Raw genomic sequence first — 27,786 nt, forward strand, 5'->3', positions numbered from 1 at the left:
TTTAGCTTTTTTTGTGGTTCTTCCTCCTCTGCCTGACCCTTGAGTGTAGGTTTTCCTCAGGATTCCACACTCTGCTTTCTCTCAACACATTCTTCTAAGGTAATCTCATTCATTGGCATGGCTTCCATCACCTTCCATGCCACTGACTCTTCAGATCTGCATTTCTAGCACACATCTCACTCTCCTGAGCTCCAAACCCACATATCCAAGAGCCCAATGACAGCTCCACTTACATGAGCCATAGGGACCTCAAATGCAATGTGTCCTAAACCAAACTCATTATCGTCCACTCCAAACCTGTTCTTCCTCCCATGTTCCCATGTCAGGAGATTTCAGCAACAATATCTTCTCTCTTAGCTCTTTTTTCTTATGCATGTAAATCACCAAGTCTTGGTAAGTCTGCCTCCTAAACTGAACACCGCTTAAACACAACCACTGCTCTCTAGGTTCATAACTACTTCTATACCTGAAGTCCTCACCATCTCTTGCCTAGATAACTGAATAGCCTCCTAACTGGTCCTCTTGTTTCAACTCTTCCTCTCCTCCGTTTTCCACACTGCTGCCAAAGTAATCTTTCTAACGTGCAAATCTAATTGTGTCCTGTTGTGGATATTGTTTTATTCTGCTGTGAATGTTTAACACTGAGCACACAGTACAGTAGGCACATGATAATCAGTAAATGCTTTATAAAATGTGTGAAAAGCCCAGACTGACAACCAACCATTAACACCAAATTTAAGCAACTTACATAATCTTAGTCTTAAAATAACTGCAAGGTTTACATCAAACTCTTAAAAATTACTGCTCTACTTCTCCCCTCCCCCCAGACAAAAATAATTGCTCCACTTTCCAAGAAAATCAAAAACAAATCTGAACATTCAACATTTACTTACGTGCAAAGAATTGACTGGTCCTCACGATCTATAAAACAGAACAAAACAAACAAAAAAAAAGAAAGTGACCATTTGCCTGGTTTTAAAATATTTGATATAATAAAGTTGCAGTAATAGCCTATAAAATATTAGTAACTACTCCTCTCAAGCCAAGTTAATGCCTCCAAACCCATTATACAGTCCTAAATCTAATCAAACCCCCTCATTATCTCCTATTATTATGCCAGAGTCTCTGGGGGTAAATAACAGTAACTCAGGCTTCTTCCACACATTGTTTGCCTGGATGACTTTATATGCCTAATTAACCTTGATTCTCAAACCCTGCCGCATACAAATTCAACCAGGAAGTTTTATAAAAATGTATTTCCTGGCATTCCACCTCACTAAATCATTCAACTCTGGGAGATGGGGATTAAAAACCCTTCTTTAAATAAGCTCCCCAGGTGATTCTGACACCTGGCCAGATTTGGAAACCACGGCCTTTCAGAACAGCTCCAAGAATACCCACAACCAGAGAGCAATCATTGCTAATGTCATCTTAAAGGAGGAAAAAAAGTATTAAACACTGAGTGGAAAGAAAGTTGAAGGAGGATAAACATCTATAAATATTGTCTCAAGTCAACATGTTTTATATACCAAATATAACAAAAGAATTTAACATGATTTTAAAGTGATTAATAATTTAAGGATCTAACTAAAATTTTCAAATAAAAAGGTGAAAATCAAACCCATATCTAGCCCATGGACAAAATTCCCAGTAGAGGATGCAGAATTTCTAATCACTTATGAGTATTATTATCCCTATTTCACAGACAAGAAAATGTTCCTCAGGGACGCTAGGTAATCCTCCCAAGTGACAAGGCTATGAAGGGGCAAGGTTGCCAGGATGAGGACCCAGGCCTGTCTGCCTCTAGCACCTGTGTGTGTTCTCTAGAAAGGAACTGGGCTCACAGGGCCTGGCCCAAGTAGCTTTTTTGCTGCTTGCTATGCTGTGCTTGCTTTTCCTCTGGTGGATGCCTCGGGTGCCTAAGGAGGATTTCACACAGTTGGGCATAAATAACTTCCATGAAAGAGAAATAAGTGCTCCGTTCACTATGTCATATTCTTTCTTACATAATATTATTAAACAAATCCATTCATATATTCTATGTATAAACTGAGATTTACAAAGAACATAGTACTGTCCTGCCCCTCAAGTCTAATTTCTTTTTTTTTTCTTTTTTCAGACAGTCTCGCTCTGTTGCCCAGGCTGGAGTGCAGTGGTGTGATCTCAGCTCACTGCAACCTCTCTCCTGGGCTCAAGTAATCCTCCCACCTCAGCCTACTGAGTAGCTGGGACCACAGGCAGATGCCACCATGCCCGGCTAATTTTTGTATCTTTGTAGAGACAGGGTTTTGCCATGTTGCTCAGGCTGGTCTTGAACTCCTAGGCTTAAGGGATCCACCTGCCTCGGCCTCCCACAGTGTTGAGATTACAGGTGTGAGCCATGGCACCTGGCCCTAATTTCATTCTAATAGCTCATAACCCAGTGTTATTCTTCCTTCTGGCTACCACAGCCAACATTTATAGTACTAGTCGATGTCTGCCTCCTTTATTCATTTACTTACACAGAGGTCACACTATATCCTTTCTTCCAACATACTCTTCCTAGACACAGAACCACTGGGATATCGCCTGCGTGTCCCTTTGGCCTTGATCCAGCTTCACCTCCTCTAGGAATATCTTCCCAGACACTCTCCCTCAGGTTTCTCAATGTTGCCTTCTTTTTTTTTTTTTTTTGAGATGGAGTCTTGCTCTATTGCCCAGGCTGGAGTGCAGTGGCACGATCTCAGCTCACTGCAAGCTCTGCCTCCCGGGTTCACGCCATTCTCCTGCCTCAGTCTCCCGAGTAGCTGGGACTACAGGCACCCACCACCACGTCCGGCTAATTTTTTGTATTTTTAGTAGAGACGGGGTTTCACCATGTTAGCCAGGATGGTCTCGATCTCCTGACCTCGTGATCCACCCACCTCAGCCTCCTAAAGTGCTGGGATTACAGGCGTGAGCCACTGCGCCCGGCCAATGTTGCCTTAAGTGTATTTTAGAATCAGACAAACAATACTGCAGTTGACTGCCCACTAGAATGCATTGCTTGAGATCCGAGACTGTCTTACTACTTTATTCTCAGCATTAACAGCCTTGGTGAGCCATAGCTAGCTTTAATAGAGGTCTGCTGAGAGAAACCCAGTGCTAGGTGCCGTGTGGGCACTGGCAAGATAATGGGGCCTGGAATCTTTTCTAGTTCTAGCTCTGCCACAAACTGTGTATCTATAAATAAGGCATTTATTCCTTGCTGGCTGGTTCTTCACCTATAAACCATGATTTTACCAAGTCTTTGCTTATTCACTCTCAAAATGAATCTTCAGACCCCCGAATTTTCCTGGTCTTAGCAATTTCTATAGAACTCCACTATACCAAGTTGTTTATGGCTTTTCGAAAGTAGTTTACACATTAAAGAAATCAAAGCACACAAAAATTAACCCAAATCGAATTGCCTCCTAATTCATTCAAAATGGCGTTCTTCCTGCGTCTGTACATGCTATTATCATTGTCTAAAATTTGAGACCTACACTACAGCCTGCTGCATACTTCATTCCCCCACGCTTCTTGCTATCCTACCCCCATCAAACAACAACAACAACAACAACAAAAAACCAACTCTCTTCTAGCCAGACCCATCTATTTTTGTTATCTGTCTGTCTGATCTTGTATTAACTTTGGGCCTCAGTACACAGGGGATAGGCTTGCCAACCTCCCAGATTCTCTCCAACTCTGTGATCAACTCCCCACCTCTGCTTCACTGAATCCTCTCTACCCTTCAAGGATCAACTGCAGCACTACGACAGTTTCCAGTGATCTTTGTACTCTACAACCCTATACACATAACCAAACAGAGCCTTATGGTGATATTCAAGGTGAAAAAACTCACTTTCAAAAATGCAGCTAGTCTTCTAAACAGTAGGGACTCATTTGATAGCTCAGTATTTTCCAAAGCACCTTCTAAAAATCACATAAGGAGGTATGCAATAAATCCATGTTGAATCAAATCATTTTCTAAACATGAGAAAGTTTTCAAATCAATGATCTGGGCTCTTAACTAAATAAAAACTAGAAAAGAGCAAATTAAATCCAAAGTAAGGAGAAGGAACTGATAAAGAAATCAATGAAATGGAAAACAGAAAAAAGAAAAAAAATCAATGAAACCAAATGTTCCTTCTTTGAGAAGATCAATGGTATTGACAAACCTCTAGCCGAAGTAATCAGGAAAAAGGAGAAAAGGATACAAACTGCCAATATCTGTAATTTTAAAAAAGTAGTATCATTAAGAACCCACGGATATTAAAAAGATAATAAGAAAATATTAAGAATGACTTTATGACAAAACATTCAACAACTAAGATGACAGGGATAAATTATTTAAAAGACACAACCACTAAAACTCACTCAAGAAGAAATAGTAACCTGCATAGCCTTCTATTTATTAAAGAAAATGAAACTGTAATTAAAAATCTTCTCACAAAGAAATCATAGCTCTATTAGAAAATTCTACAAAACAGGTAGGGAATAAATAACACCAATTCTATATAAACTCTTTAGAAAACTGAAGAGGAAGAAGCATTTCTCAATCCATTCTAAGAGACAAACCTTACCCTGATAATGAAATCAGAAAAAAAAAAAGACATTGCAATAAAAGAAAACCACATATAAATATCACTCATAAACAAATGCTCAAAAGTTCTTAACAAAATGTTAGTAAATCAAATCCAGCAATATATATTAAAAAAAAAAAAGATGATGCACAGAAAGAACAAATGGTGTCTGTCCTGGGAGTGCAAGGCTAGTTCAACATCCCAAAGGTGAATAATCTAATTCATCACATCAACAGACTTAAAGAAGAAACACCCTCTGACCATCTTAATAGATGTAAAAAAGCGTTTGACAAAACTTAATATCCACTGATGATTTTTAAAAACTCAGTAAACTAGAAATACAAGGGAACTTCAGCCTGATAAAGGGCAGTCACAAACAACCCTACAGTTAATATCATCTTTAATAGTGAAAAACTGAATGCTATCCCTCTAAGGTCAGGAACAAGGGAAGGATATTTGTTCTCACCACTCCTATTCAATGCTACAAAGTAAGAAAACAAAATCCAAAGCATAGATTGAAAAGGAGGAAATAGCAATATCTCTATTTGCAGAGGACATAGACAGAAAATCCCAAACAATCTACAATACACAAAAACAAACAAACAAACAAAAAAACCCTTTCAGACTAAGTGGGTTTAGCAAGGTTGCAAAAAAAGTCAGTGTATATTTTAAATATCCTATTTCTATATATTAATAATGAACAATTTGAAATTGAAATTTTAAAAGTTCCATTAAAACTAAAAAACATTAAATGTTTAGTTATACCAAGGTATATGATATACCTGGTTATAAATCTAACAAAGTATATGCAACATCTCTGTATGCTGAAAACTACAAAACACTAATGAAAGAAGTCAAAGAAGACCTATAGAGAGACAAACTGTGTTCATGGATTGGAAGACTCAATATTGCTGTTTATTCGGCCTCAACTGATCTATATCCAATCAAAATGTTAGCAGGATTTTTTGGGCAAAAAGCAACAAACTGATTTCTAAAATTTATACCTATGGAAAGACAAAGGAACTAAAATAAAGAATTTTTAAAAAGAACAGTGGTGGAAGACTCACACTACCTGGTTTCAAGGTTTACTATAAAGCTACTGTAACTAACCCAGTGTGATACTGGCAAAAGGAAAGACATATAGATCAAAGGAACAGAGAGTCCTGGAATAGACCTTTGTTGATTTTCCACAAACGTACAAAGGCAATTCAATTGAGAAATAGTTGTTTCAACAAACAGTGCTAGAACAATTGAATATCCATAAGCAAAAAGATGACTCTCAACCCATACTTTGCACCATATACAAAAATTAAACCAAAATAGGTCACAGACTGGGAGGAAAAAAATTGCAAATCACTTATCCAATAAAAGACTTATATCTAGAAAGGTCAAAGAACTCTCAAAATTGAAAAATCAGAAAACTATCAAATTTTTTAAAATGATAGTTAAGATTTGGACATTTCACCAAAGATACACAGATGCAAAATAAGCACATCAAAAGATGCATTAGGAAAATGCAACTTAAAACTACAGTGAGATACTACTACTCGTCTATTAGAAAGACTACAATTTAATAAAGATGGACAATACCAAGGGCTAACAAGGATGGCGAACACCTGGAATTCATCTATTGCTGGCAGAAATGCAAAATGGCACAGCCACTTTGGAAAATAGTTTGGTAATTTCTTATGAAGTTAAACACACATCTACCATATGACCCAGCAATCTTACTCCTAGGTATTGACTCAAATGAAATGAAAACTTATGCTCACACAAAAGCCTGTATACAAATGTTGACCCCTGTTATCTGTGGGGGGCTGGTTCCACGACAACCCCAACCCACAGCAGATAAAAAAAATCCATGGATACTCAAGTCCCTTATATAAAATGGCAGAGTATCTGCATATACCCTACACACATCCTCCCATATATTAATACTTTAAGTCCTGTCTAGATTACTTATAATAGTACAATGAAAATGCTATGTAAATAGTTGCTATAGTGTATTGTTTAGGGAATAATGAAAAGAACAAAAGTCTGTCTATACATCTTCAGTACAGGTGCAACCATCCATTATTTTCCCCAATCCACAGTTGGTTGAATCTGCAAATGTGGGACCCACGAATACAGAGGGCCAACTGTACAGTGTCTTAATTGCCAAAAACTGAAAACAATCTAAATGTTCTTTACATGGTGAGTGCATAAACCATGGAATATGCATATAATGGACTATTACTCAGCACTAAAAAAGAGTGAACTATTGGTGAATGAATCTCAAACGCATTATGCTAAAAAAAGAAGCCACACTCAAAAGGTTAAAGTGTGGATGACTATAGGACATTCTCGAAACGGCAGCACTAGAGTTTATTCCTAGCGTTTATTTATTTTTGGCTACAGTAAAGGATAATGGGTGATTCATAAGAAAGCTAATGATTTTTGGACATTTTTAAACTAATCGCCTTATGAAATCGCCATTTCACTCTCCCTAATCCCTTCAGTCTGTGTGCCCTCACCCTCTTTTCGTTTTCCTCATGCTACTCAATATTGTCTTTATTTGTATGCTGTCTCCCCAATAAGAACAGCTCTTTTTTTTTTTTTTTTGAGACAGAGTTTCGCTCGTCACCCAGGCTGCAGTGCAATGGCGCGATCTCCGCTCACCGCAAAACCTCCGCCTCCTGGGTTCAAGCGATTCTCCTGCCTCAGCCTCCCAAGTAGCTGGGATTACAGGCATGCGCCACCATGCCCGGCTAATTTTGTATTTTTAGTAGAGACGGGTTTCTCCATATTGGTCAGGCTGGTCTTGAACTCCAGACCTCAGGTGATCCGCCCGCCTTGGCCTCCCAAAGTGCTGGGATTACAGGCATGAGCCACCGTGCCTGGCCCAAGAACAGTTGTTTAATGGTGTCAATGCAAGGGTTTTACCGTATCTTACAGCTTCACAGGGTGGGTGAGGAGGGATAGTTCCTACTGTCTATATCTCTACATCAGAAGATTCAATACAAAGATCCAAGACAACTATAAATCATTATTAAACGTTCCTTTTCCTGACGTAAAATAATGCTCTTTGTCCCTGTTTTGGCTTTGAGATCTACTTTAGGCTGAAGTGACTTTAGACTATGCTTTCTTTTTGTATGCATTTGGCTGAGGTATCTGCCCAGTCTTGTACTTTTATTTTGCTACTTTGAGATGTCTTTCTTGTAAATGGCATATGAGTGTATTAGGCTTTTAGTTACAGGGGTGTTAAAAGTACTTATGTTTATTGTTATAAGTGCTATATTTGGTGTTACATATTTTCTGACTTTTTTTTTTTGAGACGGAGTCTCACTCTGTTACCCAAGCTGGAGTGCAGTGGCGCGATCTTGGCTCACTGAAATCTCTGCCTCCCAGGTTCAAGTGATTCTTGTGCCTCAGCCTCCCGAGCAGCTGGGATTACAGGCATGATTTACCACGCCCAGCTAATTCTTTTCTATTTTGAGTAGAGATGGGGTTTTCGCCATGTTGGCCAGACTGGTCTCGACTCCTGACCTCAGGTGATCCACCGGCCTCGGCCTCCCAAAGTGCTGGGATTACAGGTGTAAGCCACTGTGCCCGGCCCATTTTCTGACTTTTTAAAGCCTTCCTTGATGTTTCTTTTAGAGAATGACTTGTTTTCCTTGCTTTTATTTCTCCTAATGTAGGAAACTTGTATCCAGTTTCAAAGTCCTTCAACTTGCTTTCTCAAGGTTCACATTTTGATGTGTAGCAACCTTATTCTTAAAATGCTTATTCTTAAAAGGGAGGGGGAGTAGGAGGGAGGGGGAGTAGGTCTACCTGTTACCCTCACAGGATCACTCAGTAGGTCTAACATCTTTTCAAGGTGGCTGCTTGGCATTTCACTGTATGGATGAGCCATCCTCTAATTAATTACTTATTGATATAATAATTGGTTGTTTCCAGTGTTTCTCAGGAAGCTACCAGAGGTTATCCTCTATCCAAAAATTTTAACAGCATATGAGATCCATAAATTAATACAACCAAGGAAAGAAGCAAAAGGAATTTCTAGATTATATAAGGGCAAAGGCAAGTCTAAAGAAACAAGCATGAACTGGAGGAGGATAACAGGCTTTGGGAGGTGCGTCTTCAAGGGGGAAAGACTCTGAGAAATTACTTGATGTACTTGTGTCTACTGAAAGAGGATTTGTAGTTCCAATTAATGTAGGTGATTGCAAAACTACCCTAGTCCCCAAAATGGGAAAAATACTAACCACAAAGAAAACAAATTATATTTTCTTATATAAATGTAATCATAGGATAATAATTAAAATGTTGAATGTTAAAATGCAAAATGTTGATTGAACTTCTATCAGAAGATATGGGGAGGGTTTAGATGAGTATAAAAACTCTTCTTCCATAATAGGAAGTCTAAAGATAGAAAGACAAGAAAGAAAGAAAAGAAAGAAGAAAGAAAGAAAGAGAAGGAAAGAAAGAAAAAGAGTATCATAGACTTCTTACTTATTAATAATTATTTATATACTTATATACTTATTTATATATGTACATATGTAGGAAGAAATTCCTAAAGGCGGAATCCAGAATAGTTAGGGTATCTCCAGTTTTATGTCTTACTCTACTGTGTATTTGTGTTTTTTAAAACTATCTTTATATGTTGCCTTAATTAAAAAGTAAAACATAATTTAAGTATTCAAATTTCTTTGACAAATTCTGATCTTGATGCTATATAGGTTACTCTTTTCTTTTTTTTTTTTTGAGATGGAGTCTCTCACTGTTGCCCGGGCTAGAGTGCAATGGTGCAATCTCAGCTCACTGCAACCTCCGCCTCCCAGGTTCAAGGGATTCTCCTTGTCTCAGCCTCCCAAGTAGCTGGGATTACAGGTGCCCGCCACCAGGCCCGGCTAATTTTTTTGTGTATTTTTGGTAGAGATGGGGTTTCACTATGTGGGCCAGGCTGGTCTCGAACTCATGACCTCATGATCCACCCACCTCGGCCTCCCAAAGTGCTGAGATTACAGGCGTGACCCACTGTGCCTAGCCTACTCTGCATTGTTTAATAGTCTAACCCATTTAGACTACATAGGAAGTACCTAGTACTTAAGATTTGTCTTTTTTTTTGAGACGGAGTCTCGCTCTGTCACCCAGGCTGGAGTGCAGTGGTGCAATCTCAGCTCACTGCAAGCTCTGCCTCCTGGGTTCACGCCATTCTCCTGCCTCAGCCTCCGGAGTAGCTGGGACTACAGGCGCGTGCCACCCTAGTCCTTAAGATTTGACAGACCTGACCACTAAAATTGTTTGGGCCTTGTGTCTTGAAGACATAAAGATAGATCAACAATCTCTTCTATTTCTCCCATGGACAATGTTCTGGTTAAGTTTTCCACCTTATTTTGAGTCAATTTTGTCTTTGCTTATGGTGTTCTATATACTCTTTGTCATTTCTGGTAGTTCTGTCTTCTTGATCACACTTGCCAAACATCTGTCTAGTCTGTCTTTTCGTGGGACCAGCTCTTAGTTGTACTTACCAGTTCTAGGAGAAAATGTTCTTTGTTCCAATTCACTTATCTCTTCCTACATTTTCCCTCTTGTTTTGGTTCATTTCATTGTTGTACTTTTAAGTACCTTTTTTATTATGAAATGACACACAGAAAAAAAGCAATGTACAGCTCAATAAATTAGCAAAAAATTGTCTATTATCTATTTTGCTGAATAAAAACTTTACTTTGTCTATAAATCTTTCCTTGCTAATGAAAATGTTTAGATGAACTGTTTCTTAAAAGTGGCTTTTGCCATAACTCACAAAATTTTTATATGTAGCATTTTGTAATTTTTTTTTTTTTTTGAGACAGGGTCTGGCTCTGTTGCCCAGGCTGGAGTGCAGTGGCATGATCTCAGTTCACTGCAAGCTCCACCTCCCAGGGTCAAGCAATCTTCCCACCTCAGCCTCCTGAGTAGCCAGGACTATAGGAGTATGCCACCACATCTGGCTGATTTTTTTATTTTTTGTAGAGCTGGGGTTTCACCACGTTGCCCAGGCTGGTCTTGAACTCCTGAGCTCAAGTGATCTGCCTGCTTTGGCCTCCCAAAGTCCTGAGATTACAGGCATGAGCCATGGTGCCCAGCCTGTTGTAGTGATTTTTAAAGAATCTGTAAGTTTTGATTTCCTCTTTTACCAAAAGCCATATAGATGAGTGATTAATAACAAAACATTCATACTCATTAAACATACTCCCACAAACACTAACCCATTTGGAAATCTTTTTATTGCTAATATCTTGTCTTATTGCACTGTGGGTCAGAGAATGTAGCCTGTGATTTCTTCTTTTAGGAACTGAGATTTTTATTGGTGGCCTGCTGTATGGAATTGACACCACGTTTGTAAATGTGCTTTCTGCTTGCATACATTTTTCAATATAAGCTTGCTAAGTTGTATTAAATCACATTCTTTAAAATTCTTTTTTCCCTACTTAATATGTCAAATTCTGAGAGAAGCATATTAAAACTCCCTCTATAACTGTGGTTCACATTCTCCTTACATTTCCAATAGCAACTGTTTTAAATATTTGATGTCAGTGATGTATATGTAAGTATTATCTGTCCCTCCTAGATGACTACATCACACTATTTCTATCTTAAACCTCCAATCTCTCCTCCCTCCTCCCCACTCTCAGCTGAAACCCTGCTTCATTTTCACAAGCTCCTGCCAGCAACCATATCTGCCGACCCATCTGCAACACTGGTTTGAAAAATCTGGCTGTAAAAGGAAGGTGGAAAGAACTAACTTTCTTATTTAAAGTAACGGGTAAAACTTTAGCTAATAGGGAAAATTTAATGCTAATGTTAGGAGCCTATAAAAAGAGGAGCAGAAGATACAGTCACAACCCAGAATAATCAACACCATGAGATTCTTAAGGTTAAAAGGATGTGATCAGCATCAGAGGTGAAGGACTAGGTAAGACCAGCCTTTGACAGGAGTAGACACAAGAGAGAATGATCTGTTCATCAAGCTGGGGCAGTTGCTTCACTGCCTCTGTGGAATGGGAAACAAGCCATCAGCCAGGGAGTAGAGGGGCAAGGAGGGACCCAGAGATCTGGAGCCTGCAGAGGTTTGAAATAGTCATTACGGAGAGTGGGAAGACCAAGGTAGGATTAGCAAGAGTTGAGTGTAGAATCAGGGCTCACGGTCAGGAAATTACGTGGTATTCACCTGTTCCATTGTGTGAGCGTAACTCCAGAAGCATCAGCAACCCAAGTAACAGCATTAAAAGGGACAAATATCTTGATTCATCCAGCGTGAGTTTTACCAAACAAGAATAACCAATGAACGATGGGACAAGGGAGGGGTTTAGGAAATGGGTAGAAGATGGCCATGACATCTAATTACACAAGGAAGAAAATGAAGGGTGTTGTTAACATATGGGGGGAAAGTAGAACAAGTAATGGGCTGGGGATCCACATGAAGTCAAAGAACACATTTAGGAGACTTCTTGATTGGACTACCAATATAGAAGGATGCTTGCTGCAATAGAACTTCTGAAACATTATCTGAAAAATCAGTTAATTCTAAAAGATGGCAAAGTCTAGAGCATCACCATAGATGTTGGTGGCATAAGTGAGAGACGGAGGAATTCATATGAAGGACCTTACGATCAAGGGACTTGACTGTTCATTAAAAACTATGAAGTAACACAGGGCAATGGCAAGGCTTGAGGCAGAGAGGAAACAACGTGCTGGGGCCCATCATGGAGTGAGGAGAGGAACCAAGAAGAAAGCTGCTGAAAGTAATGAGTGGTGACGGAGGTGCGGCTTTTCCAAGGCAGTAAAGGAGTAATGGTTTAGCAGACACATAGACACAGTGTTTGTAAGGACACTAACCCTATCTCCCAGTGCATAGTATTTGAGTGATGGAGCACTCTTCACTAAATGGACTCATACCCCATATGTGGGGGAAAGCCAAGTCTCGGTTAAAGCTTGAAGGAAAATATTCCCTGAAGATACTAAACATAGAGAAAGTCTGCACATCAGAGAGTGGGAGTTACCTAAGGCAAAAATGAAAAGGGAATATTATGGAAATGAAAACATGACTGGAAACACAGCGAATTTCATTCCAGGATTCCATGAAGATGGTGGACTCTCAGGTCTTAAATTTTCACTGTGGCCTAAAAAAGTGGCCCTGCAGATATTGATACAGCAAGCAAAACTTTCCTTTCCATCTATCCAGGTCAACAGGGGTTGGTAGCAGTGTTGGTTGCCTGCTGCTGAATGGAAGCTAGCTGGGGTGGAACTGGGCTGCTGAGGCGTCAGGAACAAAGGAAGACAAGCCACAAGGTGGTGAGCATCACTGTGGGTACTCCTAGGTGACCTCAGATGATTATGTGCAAGGTAGAGGCCTCAGTGTTCCTGAATTCAGTTCCTAACACACAGTATTGCAAATGAGAAGCCCAATGCTACTGACTCCCTTTCCATGGAGAGCACGTCATGTTGCCCTATCCACCAAGGTACACAAGACGAGGCATGTCTCCTTTCACTATAAATCACCCAGCATTTTTATCTGAAGACCTGAGTGTGTCCTTAGTTCAGGTGACCTTTTTCAAAAATACCACTTTTTTCATGGAACCCGAGAGTCTACAAATACATTCCATGTTTCCTACTCCTTCTCTCATAAGCACCATCTGATTCTTTTTGGTCTCCATTCTAGTCTTCAAATCTGCTTTAGTTTCCAATTGTGTCTAATCTACCATTCCATGCTTTTAATGATTTAAATGGTTTTTTGCAATCAAGTTTACATCTAAGAACTCTGCTTTCATTCATTCATTCAACAAATATTTATTAAGCAACTACTATGTGCCAGGCACACAACTGCATTTTGATACAGTATCCCCTAAAATCCAATTAAAAAAAATTAAGCTAGCTTCCTGCTTTTTCACATAAAAAGCAAAAACTTTTGAATATTTTCTATTAATACACTTAAAGATGAGGGATGTGTGACCAAAAAGTTTGTGCATGATATGAAACTAGGAAGGATGGTAAATACATTTGATGAAAGAAACAATCTCTTTTTTTGAGACGGAGTCTGGCTCTTTCGCCCAGGCCGGACTGCAGTAGCGCGATCTCAGCTCACTGCAAGCTGCGCTTCCCGGGTTCACGGCATTCTCCCGCCTCAGCCTCCCGAGTAGCTGGGACTACAGGCGCGTGCTGCCACGCCCAGCTAATTTTTTGTGTTTTTTAAATACAGATGGGGTTTCACCGTGTTAGCCAGGATGATCTCGATCTCCCGACCTCGTGATCCGCCGGCCTCAGCCTCCCAAAGTGCTGGGATTACAGGCGTGAGCCACCGCGCCCGGCCAAGAAACAGAATCTTAAAAGCTCTTGGCAGCTTGGATGGGGAATTGAATCTCAAATGACAGATCAGTGGGGCCACATGCTCTAATTCTCCACATGCTATGCATATGCATATGCTATGTCTGACTAGCCCTGCAGATGCCCCCTCAATTATGTTGTGTAGTAGATCAGCAGGTAGCTCCCCTACTTACAAAATCAAATACAAAGGGAAATTGTTTAGAGTGGGTTGTTTTTATTTTCTGTATCAAGCTTTTAAATTTTTGTGTAATCAAAACTATCAACTAATTCCTTTTAACTTTCACATGGAAGTTTATTATTGAGGATAAGAATGTGTCACACTGCCTGGTTTTGAATCCTAGCTTGTATTTTTCACTATATACACTTTGTTGGTCAAGTTATTTATTTAACTTTCTTGTGCCTTAGTAAAATAGGGATAGTAATTCTATTTACTTTACAAGCTTGTCATGCACTAAATAACAGACACAAAGCCTTTACCCAGTGCTTGGCACACAGTAACTTTCAATAAATGTTTATTCCAGCACTAAACATGATATTAACAATACTATGATATGCTGATAAGCCACATCTGTCTCTTATCTTCCTTATTCTGTTTACTAAAGAGGAGTTTTCACCAGCAAAGCCACAGAGCCAACAATTCTTCCTCATACTGTATCCACACAGCTGGTCTGGGAACCCACTAATGGGATATAACGTTTATCCCTGTTAACTATTATGTTAGATTCAACTCCTCATTCAACCTGTCAAGAGATTTTTAAATCCTGTTTCTTTTCATCAAATGTATTATTATCCCTCCCAGTTTCATGCCATTGACAAATTTTATAGGAATGCATCCCACCTCTTCAAGTATGCTGATAAAAATGTTAAAAAGTGGCACACACCCTTTGGTGCACATCCTGATAGACCTGGCCAACCTCAGTCATTAATCAGTCATTAATCAATATATTCACATTGTTTTCAGACTGTTCTCTTAACATATTTTAAGCTCAAGGATTGGTTTAAAGGTTCTCCTTTTTAAAAATTAGAATGATACATATGAGGCTGTCCCTAGCTTTCTGGAAACTCTCCTTCTATAGAGTACATCAAAGACCACAGGGTCAACAATCTCAACTGTAAGATGGATCTGTTTAAATGAGGAACGATATGGGCTTAATCCGAAAAGGAGGGCGCTTTCTTCAATTTCTTCTCCCACATATGGCACAGTTTGCTCACTAATACAAACACTCTTCTGCATCTAAAGATCATTCTTCTTAACAGAGACAGAACCAAAAACAAAAAGAGTGGATGATTCTTCATTCTCCATCTCTAACAGCAACTTTTTCACAGTCCTAGCCATTTCTTAGTATTCCCTAAGAATACTAAGAAATTGTATTGAACTCCAAAAAAAAGATTATTAAATTTAATCTTTCTTTAAAAGCCTAAGCTCATTTTTAAATTACAAAACTGTCCTTACCAACTTATGTATGACACTATTCTAGTCTTGAAGCACTTCCTGTTTGCCCTGGAAGATCTGGTATACAATAAGTATCCAAACAAAAACTAGAAGTAGGACATAGGTATTGTACTTTATTAATTCCTTCACACTGGCCGGGCGCGGTGGCTCATGCCTGTAATCCCAGCACTTTGAGAGGCCGAGGTGAGTGGATCGCCTGAGGTCAGGAATTTGAGGCTAGACTGGCCAACATGGTGAAACCCCGTCTCTACTAAAAATACAAAAATTAGCCGGGCATGGTGGCGCAAGCCTGTAATCCTAGCTATTTGGGAGGCTGAGGCAGGAGAATCACTTGAACCTGGGAGGTGGAGGTTGCAGTGAACCGAGATCGTGCCATTGCACTCCAGCCTAGGCTACAAGAGTGAAACTCCATCTCCCCCCAAAAAAATAAAATAAAATAAAAAAATAAAAAAATAAAAAAATTCCTTCACACTATCCTTCAGACCTAATCACCAAAAAGGACTTGCCATGACCTGCAATTTGAGGAAAAGTGGGTGCAGCACAGCCTGTTTTCTGAAGACTGTGGAACGATTTTATAAGAACCTTATGTTTTTTATTAAAACTTATAGAATTTAGTAACAAAAATACATTAAAAAGGAGAGAGAGGGAGAGTTACTACAGAAGATTGGGTTTTCACGTAGCACCAGGAACTCCCATGTTTAAATGAAGTCTTGTAGAGCAATAATATTAATTGCATTCAAAACCACTACATTCCGATCTTTTAAAAATGTCCCTCCCTAAATCACTGTGTCTAAAGCCAGGGTTCAAATGAACGACTCCTCAAATTTATATTCATTCTCATCCAAAGGAATACAATCAAAATCAACCAACTTAACACATGCTTTTTAACTTTTATTGTCACCTTTTACATGCATTTAAATCACAAATAATATTTTATAATTTTTCTTTCCCCAGTGAAGCATCTACTTTCCTATTATTCTTCCTATTGGTTTTAAAACCTAATACAATGAGCTTTGGTTAGATCGGCTTGTGGTGGGAATCAAATGTACATGAAAACTAAATGCTTTTTAACATACAAATTTATGAGGTATTGTTTTAAAGCAACAAACATACTTATCATACTTACAGAAAATGGCCATGTTATCTGTTTTAATCTTAAAAACTCAATTTTTCTACAATAAACATTACTTTTTTATTAATTTAAAAAATAAAATTAAAAACTTTTGTAGAATACATTGAGACATTAAAAAACAGTAAATTACATTTAAGAAATTCTGAGCATTTAGTATTCAAATATTTCCAATTACCTTGAAGCATGCATCTGTAAGCAGATTCAGATATAGCATAGATGTGTGGAGGCATCTCATGACGCTTCTTCCCTCTGTACATTTCAATAATATTCTCAGAGTAAATTGGAAGATTCTTGTAAGGGTTTATAACTACACAGAAGAGTCCAGAATAAGTCTAGAATAAAAATAAAATAGATTATTAAAAAAAACTCTCTGCATTTATCAGTCAGGGTCCAATCAGGAGACAGAAACCACAGAGTCATTTAAGCAGGAGATCTTTACCTTTTGGATAATTAATCTATCCCCCAAATTAAACTTAGCCTATAATGGGCAAATTTAGTACTATGAACCACAAGTCGTTCTCCCACAGATAGCTTATTAAGTGGCACTCTGCTGGACTCAATTTCCTCATCCATGAAGTAGAAATAATGCGAGCTTCCTGACTTCATGGGGCTATCATAAGGTACAATCAATATGTTATTTACTTTTTTACATTCATTCTCTCGCGAGTACACAAGCTATGAAAAGCTCGTTAATGCAGTTTCAGATTCCACATTGCAATTAATCTTTAAGAAAATAGCATTTGTCCAGTTTGGGTACAGTATCAAAGAAGAATATCCACAATTATCTAAAAAGGGTATTAAAATACTCTTCTTGGCCAGGCACGATGGCTCACGCCTGTAATCCCAGCACTTTGAGAGGCTGAGGTGGGTGGATCACAAGGTCAGGAGTTCAAGACTAGCCTGGCCAAGATGAGGAAACCCTGTCTCTACTAAAAATACAAAAATTAGCCGGGCGCAGTGGCAGGCACCGGTAATCCCAGCTACTCAGGAGGCTGAGGCAGGAGAATCGCCTGAACCCCAGGGGGCGGAGGTTGCAGTGAGCCTAGATCGCATCACTGTACTCCAGCCTGGGCAAGAAAGTGAAACTCCATCTCAAAAAAACAAAAACAAAAACAAAAAACACTTCTTTTTTTCCAACTAAATATCTCTATGGCTGGATTTTCTTCATATGCCTTACCCAAAATGACATATTATAAAAAAACAGAATGCAAAAGCAGATATGAGATTCCAGGTATGTTTGGTTAATACTAAAGAGATTTGCAAAAATGTAAGAGTTTTCATCTGTCTAATTTTTTTTGTTTTGGAAAATACAGGGATTTTTTTTTTTTCTTAAAAATGTATTTACTTATGTTAACTTGTCATGATTTACTACTATTCTTTTTAAATGAATTAATGAAGATTTTAAAATGTATTTTAATTACTAATACAGTAAATATCAATAAACATAAGCCAAATAAACAAAAGCTCTTTGGGATCTTCAGTAAATAAAAGCTGCTAGGCTAGAAAATACAAACTTTTCCTGCTCACTACTCTCATCATTACACAGAATTGACCCTATGAATGCTTATGACTTGCAGGTTTTTTAAATGTAGACAGAATGATTTCTGAGAATATTCTACAAAACTGATTCTGGGCACTATGGAAAAACAAGAGCAGTCAGAACTGCTGACAGATGCTCTAACCCTCTAAGGGACTGAAGGCATCTGGAAGGGCACTCAGTTGCATTATGAAGCAGACCTTTTATTTAAGGTGATTTGGGTAGACCAAAATCTAAAAGCAAGAGGACATGAAAAAAGGCTGGAGAATTGGTACTGCATGGCCAGCTTCCCCAGGGAACACTAAGGGGGATTCTAACTAACAGCCGTGTTTTTAAGAGCTGAAACCCCCAGCAATTGCCACCAGAAAGCCCTCCAGAGACTACTCTGTTTACTAATGCTAAATCAAGAGAATGAAAGCCTGCCAAAAAATTTCAAGTGATCAGAACTGTCTCTCTGGCTGCCCTCCTTATATTTTCCTGAACTCACAATTGCAGGCTCAGATGTGGAATGCACTTCCTACTTAGGTTAGCAGTTTAGAAGGGGCAAAGGGGCCCTATCCTAAATTCAGATTTGGGCTGTTTGCTAAAGCCTTACTACTTAGCAGACCAGGAGGTTATCTGTTTGTTCTTTGCCTGAGACTGCATTAATCACTATAGACTCCTCAAGTCTTCAGACTCTTGGCCTTCTTGTATGCAAAGTACAGATCTGGCAAACCCTGGCTGGCCCTTGGGCTCCCCAGACCATCACCTTGCACTTTCTCCCAATCAAGTCTCTTGTCTATCTAGTCCCGTATTTCTTTGCTGCCCACAGGACAAAAAGGCAATGAGGAACAATAAAAATAAAGCCTTTATTAAGGGTGAGAAAAACAAAGGAGAGGCAACCTCAATACCTTTTTACTGAGTTTAATTTATATAATGTTAACAAATCGCAACCATACATTGATGAATTTTTGTACACCCGACCTCACTTTTTCATTCAAAAATTAGATCACAGTCTATCATGAAGCTACAGATTATACTCTTCAATTTTATCAGAGGCATATAATTAGAGACTAGAAAAGAAAAAAGCTCCAAGAAAGCAAAAATACACAAATTCAGTTTAGTGTCCCATAGCATGTATGGCATGGTAACAGATAATAACTGACACATTTAATCAGAAGTAATTCCAACATGTGTGTCTACCATGCGTTAGGCACTTACCTGAGGACTACAATAAGACAGAGTAAGTCCCACAAATATGAGTTTGTCATTAAAAATATAAAAGGTTAACTAATCTTCAGTATCCCTGCTTGCCAAAATGCAGCAGTAATCAATGTTTAAGAAGGAACATTATTAAAGTGCTTAAGGAGCTAACTTCTAACTACCTAAAAAATTAGCTCAAGTATTGAGCTCTTGTATAAACTGATCACTGAATTGATACTGCACCAGTTCTGTCTTCCCCCAGACACATGGTAGGAAGGCAATATGTTGTTAAAATAATTATTCTGGAGACCTTAAAGTTCAAATGAACTTTACTAAGTATTTGAATACACACACAAGATACTAAGCTTCTTTAAGAAACATACATTCTGGGCACGAAGACAAATAGATGCACACTAAACAAGCTACAATGCAAAGCACCAAGAAGAGAAAGAGAAAGATGAACTGGTATTATAAATAACAGAAAGCTCTGGGGCAGAACACAACAAACCCTAGGCACTGAAAGTCATGACCACCTTGTCAGATACTGTAGAATGAAGTAAAAAATTCAGACCCAAACGGTCTTTGATGTTCTTTTTAAAGACTATGGGGTCAAAAGGAAAGATAAAGGAATTCCTATTAAAGTAGTAAAAGCACAAAACTCTTACAGTGGCAGGATATACTCGAGGCAGTGTGAGAAGACCAGCATAGCAAAAATAGTTTGTACCATGGAATGTGAGCGATAAGGGCCTAGAAAGACAAACTGAACGATTCAGATTTTGTCATCTATGGGTGATGAGGTATTGAAGGTTCAGGAGAGAAAAGTGATTGGATGAAATAAGCATTTTAGACAAAGTATAAATCTGGCAGCCATACGGAGAACACATTGAAGGGGCAAAAGGTGAGAAGCAGGAAGACACACGGAGACTGCTCAAGGGTCCTGGCACAACAGGGCCTAGATGACAGAAAAGGCAACACAAAACAAAGAAGGCCGGAGACTTCACAGTGCTCAGAAACTTTCAACACAGAAAGGCTATTAAAGACCGAAGTCAAAGAGGACTCCAAGGTTTCCAGGCCTTACAGAAACATTATTCATGGAAGGAAAAATAACTGATTTGTGGGAAAAGATAACAAATTCCTTTAATGTACTGACACTCTGGTATGGTGGGTGAGCCAAGCAGGATGCCTCTTGGGCAGCTGGAAATATTGGATTGCCAGAGCCTTGGGAAAATCCTGAAGAGCTGCAAAGGCTTGAAAGGTAAGTCTGCATAATAACACTACTGTATACTTTACCTAAGGGAGACATACAAAAATAGTTGCAGTCGGAAACATTTACAAATTTTCAAGCACACTGTGCTGCTTTATGCCTCCAGGCTCCCACCTATGCTGACCACTCTGCCTGGAATGCCCATCTTCCTCTGTCTAGGATTGGGAAATTTTTTTTTTTTTTTTTTTTTGAGACGGAGTCTCGTTCTGTCACCCAGGCTGGAGTGCAGTGGCGCGATCTCGGTTTACTGCAAGCTCCGCCTCCTGGGTTCACGCCATTCTCCTGCCTCAGCCTTCCGCGTAGCTGGGACTACAGGCGCCTGTCACCACGCCCCGCTAATTTTTTTGTATTTTTAGTAGAGACGGGGTTTCACTGTGTTAGCCAGGATGGTCTCGATCCCCTGACCTCGTGATCTGCCCGCCTTGGCCTCCCAAAGTGCTGAGATTACAGGCATGAGCCACCGCGCCCGGCCGATTGGGAAATTTTTCAGCCTGGAAGTGCCAGGCCTCTGTTTAAGAAAGCAGGGCTATGTATATGCATTGTTTCATAGGTTCAAAGGATTAGAGAAACAGGAAGTGTAGGCTGGTGCAAATGTCAACGCAATGGAGCAGAGATACAATAGTCTCCTACTACGAACAGGGATTGAACTGGGAATATCATGTAACCCTACATCCCAACTGTAGCTCTCAGAAGAAATGAGACCACCATCCAGAAGGAAAGGAAGGGAGGAAAGAATAATTCACCCATACCACCTGCAAACACTGCACCTAGTTAAAATTCACATGCAAATTTTGAAAAAAAACCTATATAATAAGAAAAGATCATCATTCAGAGGATTCAGAAATAAATTACCTGTGGAAATAATCTATAAAATAACTAAAAGAAAACTTTAGGAGACAGATTTATATCTGCAACAGAATATAGTATAACATAGAGTCTACGTATTAGGACAGAAATGCATAAGAAAAAAAATAGGTGACCAGGGCCAGAAAAGACTGTAAGGAATCATCTGAAAAAGTAAAATTAAAATCCACAGTGGAGAAAATAAAGAGCAGAATGGATACCTCAGAAAATCAAGTGATAAGAGCAGACATTTATTCTAGGAGAGCATCCTTCTTAAAGAAAAATAGAACAATGGTAAAATAACAAAAGAAAATGACGTTACAAAGGCAAAACCTATCAGTAATAATAATACGTAGAGGGCAGAGGAAGGATAACTAACATTAGTTGCTATTGCTTCTTTGAGAGAAAATAGCAAAAAAACTCTGTAAAAAAAAAAAAACTTGAGAAAACTTTGTGTGTGGAGGAATATACATTGAATTAAAAGGAATTCACTAAGCTAATAAACGCAGAAGGAATAATGGCACTAGACTCACCATTTTGCAGCTCCTAGTGCCACAGTGGATCTGCACAATGCCCATCACTATTAAAATTTTTAGGTGACTGGCAGATGAGGCCACTCCTCATGCACAAACCAGGCTGGCAAAACCTAAATGACTCACTACTGATCAATCTCAACATCATAAAGTGAGAGACAATGTAGCATTAAGTGTCTCCTGAATCTGAAATCCGTTTAAGCCTCTGGATCCAATTTATGGATTTTTCTCCTTCCAGTTTATAGGGAGCACCACAGGATTGCAATCAACAAAATCCAGAAATTCTGGATTTTGTTGATTGCAATCCTATGGTGTGCAACAAAAAAAAAAAAAAAAAAAGGTTGGGGGAAGTGGCCGGGCATGGTAGCTCATGCTTGTAACCCCAGCACTTTGGGAAGCCACGGTGGGAAGATCACTTGAGCTCAGGAGTTCAAGACTAGCCTGGGCAATATAGTGAGACCCCTATCTCCAGAAGCAAAAAAAAAAAATAAAAATAAAAAAAAAGAGGGGAGAGAAAGAGATTAAAAGTGATATAACAATTGCTATGCTTTGACTGTGTCCCCACAAAAGCATGTGCTGGAAATTTAATCCCCAATGTGACAATGTTGGCAGGTGAGGCCTATTGAGAGGTGCTTAGATAATGAGGGCTCCACCTTCATCAATGGATTAATGCCAATTATAAAAGGGCTTGAGGCTATAAATTCTATCTCTTGCTCTCTCTTGAGCACGCTCTTTTGCCCTTCCGCCTTCTCCCATGGAATGCTGCTGCAAGAAGGCCCTCACCAGATGCAGCCCCTTGACCTTGGACTTCCCAGCCTCTAGAACCATAAGCCAAATAAACTTCTCTTGTTTATAAATCATACAATCTGTGTTATTTTGTCATAGCAACACAAAACAGACTAAGCAACCAATCTCAATATGTCAACCTTGTCTGGATCCTGAATTGAACAGACCAACTATTTATGAGATTGTTTATGAGACATAAGGAAAATAAGAAAAGTAACTGAATATTTGATGATTAGAGAATTGTTATTTCTTTCTTAGATAGATAATAGTTATGCATCCCAAAACCTGTTGCTGAGAAGATGCTAAGCAGAGCTTTCAGCAGCACAAAAGTCTAAGAGAACAAAAATTAAAACATTCCAGTCTGCTCAGGAAGAGGTTGGTGTGGGGGTGGTAAATACCCCCTTTCAGCTGGGACCCTGATGGCTACACCCTAAGAGTTAAGACTATATGAGAAACAGACCAGCCCTTACACAGCGTGAAGCCCAGTTGGAACAGAAGTCAACTCCTGTATGGACTACATGTCCTAGTTTCCCTAAGCCTGTCTGCCCAAAGCAAAACTCTAGAATAAGCTTGATGCCAGCCAGAGTCTCAAACTATTTCCACAATTCCTTGTACACAATAACTGGGCATATGAGGCAACAAGTTGTGGCTGAAATCCAAGATAATATCTGGAACCTCTGTGTGTCTATTTTTATTGACTTGTATTATTGCCCTGGGTTACAATATGTTCAAGTAATTAAAGACGTGACTGAGAATTCTGACAGAGAACTGGAAACTATTAAAGGAAAAACCCAAATGAAAATTCTAAAACTGAAAAACAAAACAAAACAAAAAAAGAAAACCAGTAACTACAATTAAGAATTCACGTGTTAAACAGCAAGCTAGATACAGCTGAAGAAAGAATTAGTTACATGACATTTTAATCAGAGGCAAACAGCCAGAGTGATCCATGGGGGAAAAACAAGGATGAAAATGTAGAGGAATGTGAGAGCCAGATGGGACGAGGTGAAACGATCTGGAGCATGTGAAGTATGTGAGTCCAAGAAGGAGAAAAAAGAGAATGAGGCAGAAGCAGTATCTCAAGAGATAATGGCTAAGAATTTTCCCGGACCAACAAAAGCCATCAAGCCACAGAGTCAAAATCACTACAGTCTCCAAGCTGAATGCGGTAGTGCCCCTTATCTGTGGTTTCACTTTCTGCAGTTTGTTGTCCACAATCAAGTGTGGTCCAAAAATATTTGTTGAAAAACTCCAGAAATAAAGTTCATACATTTTAAATTGTGCACTATTCTGAGTAGTGTGATGAAATCCAGCACAATTCCGCTCCATTGTGCACAGACCGTGAATTATCCCTTCGTCCAGCATCACCATGCTGTACAGCTATTACTCACTTGGTAGCCCTCTCAGATCTCAGATCAACTGTGTTCAAGTCACCTTTATTTTATTTAAGAATAGCCCCAAGCACAAGAGTAGTGATGCTGGCAATTCTGATATGCCAAAGAGAAGCCACAAAGTGCTTCCTTTAAGTGATATGGTAAGTTTTCAACTTAATAAGGATAAAATTATATGCTGAGGCTGCTAGGATCTATGGTAAGAATCAATCTTCTATCTGTGAATTTGTGAACTAGGAAAAAGAAATTCATCAAATCATCACAAGAAGAGTACAATAAGATATTCTGAAAGAGGGAGAGAAACCACTTATATAACTTTTATTAAGTATATTGTTTTAATTGCTGTATTTTATTAATTGTTATTGTTGTTAATCTCCCACCACACCTAAACTGTAAATTAAATTTTATCATAGGTATGGCCAGGCCCAGTGGCTCACACCTGTAATCCCAGCACTTTGGGAGGCCAAGGGGGGCAGATCACGAGGTCAGGAGTTCAAAACCAGCCTGACCAACACGGTGAAACCCCGTCTCTACTAAAAATACCAAAATTAGCCAGGCGTGGTGGCGCATGCCTATAATCCCCGCTACTCAGGAGGCTGAGGCAGTGGAATTGCTTGAACTGGCAGGTGGAGGTTGCAGTGAGCTGAGATCGCACCGTTGCACTCCAGCCTGGGCTACAGAGGGAGACTCTGCTCTGTCTCAAAAAAAAAAAAAAATCATAGGTATGTATGTATAGGAAAAAAATCATATATATACGGTTCAGTACCATTTGTGGTTTCAGGCATCCACTGGGGATCTTAGAATGTATCCCTTGAAGACAAGGAGGACCCACTATATACAAAATAAAACTTTACCTAAGCCCATCATAGTAAAAGTGTTGAAATCCAAAGACAGAGAAAATTTTAGAGACAGCCAGTGGCCGGGGTGGGAAAAGGAAAACCGATGACCTTCAAGGGAACAACAATCAAACTACAAGCTGAATTCTCAACAGAAAAAGACGAAAGGCAGAACCCGATGCAATGGCATTTTCACAATGTTAAAAGAAAACAACCGCTGGCTCTGAATTCCAAATCCAGCAAAAACCAAAAAAACTTCAAAAATAAAGGACGAGTAGATACTTCAGATAAAAAAGGGCCTTTCTAAAAGAACGGAAACTAAAAGATGTGGAAAAAAAAAAGTAATGGATAAAACTAAATGAATATCGACAGTATTAAAATGTAATATGTGTCTTGTGGGTTTTAAAATGTAGAGAGAATTAAACAACAAAAGCACATAAATTAGGAAGGAAGAGGAAATAAATTTGTTCAGGTGCTCTCAAGCCCTACCTATCATGATCTGCAAAAGAATAAGAGCTCTGCATGTCTAATAGGTCAAGGATCCATGTTAGACTATGTAACCACTAAAAGAATAGCTAAGCGAATAGCAAAAATGGACAGCTAACAAGAGGTGAAAAGACAGAATAATAAAAATTATAACCAATGGAAAAAAAGATTAAAAAATAAACATAGAGCAGGTAGGATAAAAAGAAAGCAATGAATCAGAGGACAGATTTAAGCTAAAATGTAACAGTCATTACATCACATGTACATAAACTAAATATTCCAGTTAAAAAATATTGTCAGATTTGGGACAAAAATAACCACCATAAGCAGTTTATAAGAGACATATTTTAAATGCACAGGCACAGAAAAGCTGAAAGTAAGTTAAGAAAGCAATTAACCACACAAACACTAATTCCAAAAAAAAAAAAAAAAAAAAAAAAGCTAATGCAAATATCAGACTTTGCAAGAAAACAACATCACTAAAAATGACCATTCCATGATTTGCCAGAAAGACATCCAATTTCTACATCTGTATATACGTGATAATAGCTTCAGCATGTACACAGCAAAAATGGACAGAACTAAAAAGGAAGGGATTTTCACAGTAACTGAAACAACAGATAATAAAGTATACATATTTTTCAAGTGCATAATAACCCTTTACCAAATTAATCACATAACGAACCATAAAGCAAGTCTAACAAATATAAAAGAATTGAAATTATTCAGGGCATGTTATTTGACCAAGGGGGGAATCTATTAGAAATAATAAAACAAACCTGAAGATCCCCTAGATTTAGAAAGTAAGCAATTCACTTCTTTTTTTTTTTTTTTTTGAGATGGATTCTCGCTCTGTTGTTCAGTGGCGTGACCTCGGCTCACTGCAGCCTCTGCCTTCCCGGTTCAGGCTATTCTCTGTCCTCAGCCTCCTGAGTAGCTGGGACCACAGGCACACGCCACCACACCTGACTAATTTTTGTATTTTTAGTAGAGACGGAGTTTCACCATTTTGGCCAAGCTGGTCTTGACACTGGCCTCAAGTGATTCATCCACTTTGGCCTCCCAAAGTGTTAGGATTACAGGAATGAGCCACTGTGCCCAGCCTAAGCAATTCACTTCTAAATTACCCAGAGAGTCAAAGAAAACATCCTCATTAATTTCAACTGAATGATAATAAAAATGCAACATATTAAAACTTGTAGAATACAGCTACAGCAGTACTTAGAATGAAATTTATGGCTTTTAAAGCACACATAGAGAGGACCAACAAAGTCAAAAGTCTATTATTTGCAAAGAATAAAAAAATTGATAAGCCTCTGGTGACACTCATTTTAAAAAAGGGTAATACAAATAAATTATCAGTAACAGGAATAAAAGAAAACATGACTATAAATCCTACAGAAAATAAGCATATTATGAACAACTTATGCCAATAAATTTGAACATTTAGATGAAACAGATAAACTCCTAGACAAACATAATTATCAAAATTGACACAACGCCAGGAGCAGTGGCTTATGCCTGTAATCCCAACACTTTGGGAGGTGAAGGTGGGTGAATTGCTTGAGTTCAGGGTTTCGAGACAAGACTGGCCAACATGGTGAAATCCCATCTCTATTAAAAAATACAGAAATTAGCCGGGTGTGGTCCCAGCTACTTGGGAGGCTAAGGCAGGAAGATCACATGAGCCCAGGACTTCAAGGCTGCATGAGCTATGATTGCACCACTGCAATCCAGCCTGGGTGACAAAGTGAGACCCTGTCTCAAAAAAAAAAGAAAGAAAAAAAGAAACACTGACACAAATAAAAATCTGAAAAGTTCTGTATCTATTATAGAAAAACTTTCCCACAAAGAAAACTCTATCATTACTTTAAAAAGAAATAACATCAATCCTATCCAAACTCTTCCAGAGAACAAAGATGAAACATTTCCCAATTCATTTGATATAACCAGCATAATCTTGATAGCAAAATATGACAAAGATATTATAAGAAAGGAAAATTTTAAGTTAATCTCACTGATGAATGTAGATGCAAAAATCCTAAGCAAAATACTAGCAAACAGAATCTAGGAATCTCACTCTCTCTTTGTGTACATATAAAGAATATTTGGTCCTTGCAAGGTTAATTTAACACCCAAAAATATGCACAATTCTCCACAATAACAAAATAAGAAGAAAAATCACATTATCATCTCATTAAATAATGGAAAAACATTTGATAAATTAACATTCATTAATTTTTAAAAAATCAACCATTCAGGATAAAAAAATCACCCATTCAGGAATACAAGAAAATCTCCCTTAATCTGATAAAGAATCAGTATTTAAAAAAACACCAACTACAGCAAATATCATTCTTAATGATGAAATGTTGAAAGTTTTCCCTCTGAGATCAGGAATGATACAAGGAT

At 38.6% G+C, this 27,786-nt stretch overlaps 1 protein-coding gene across 4 annotated transcripts in view; it reads right to left on the reverse strand.

Moving 5' to 3' along the window:
* Nucleotides 1-27,786, reverse strand: part of MYH10 (myosin heavy chain 10) — a 154,983-nt gene that overhangs the window by 112,012 nt on the left and 15,185 nt on the right. For all 4 annotated transcript variants that reach the window (XM_054456792.2, XM_063657069.1, XM_054456798.2 and 1 more), the window contains exons 3-4: nucleotides 16,692-16,848; nucleotides 894-921 (exon numbers count right to left, since the gene is read on the reverse strand). In XM_054456792.2, the coding sequence (XP_054312767.2) occupies nucleotides 894-921; nucleotides 16,692-16,848 (185 nt within the window). The remainder of the gene's footprint in view (nucleotides 1-893; nucleotides 922-16,691; nucleotides 16,849-27,786) is intronic.

Source organism: Pongo pygmaeus, chromosome 19, assembly GCF_028885625.2.
Source record: "Pongo pygmaeus isolate AG05252 chromosome 19, NHGRI_mPonPyg2-v2.0_pri, whole genome shotgun sequence".
Classification (NCBI taxonomy): Eukaryota; Metazoa; Chordata; class Mammalia; order Primates; family Hominidae; genus Pongo; species Pongo pygmaeus.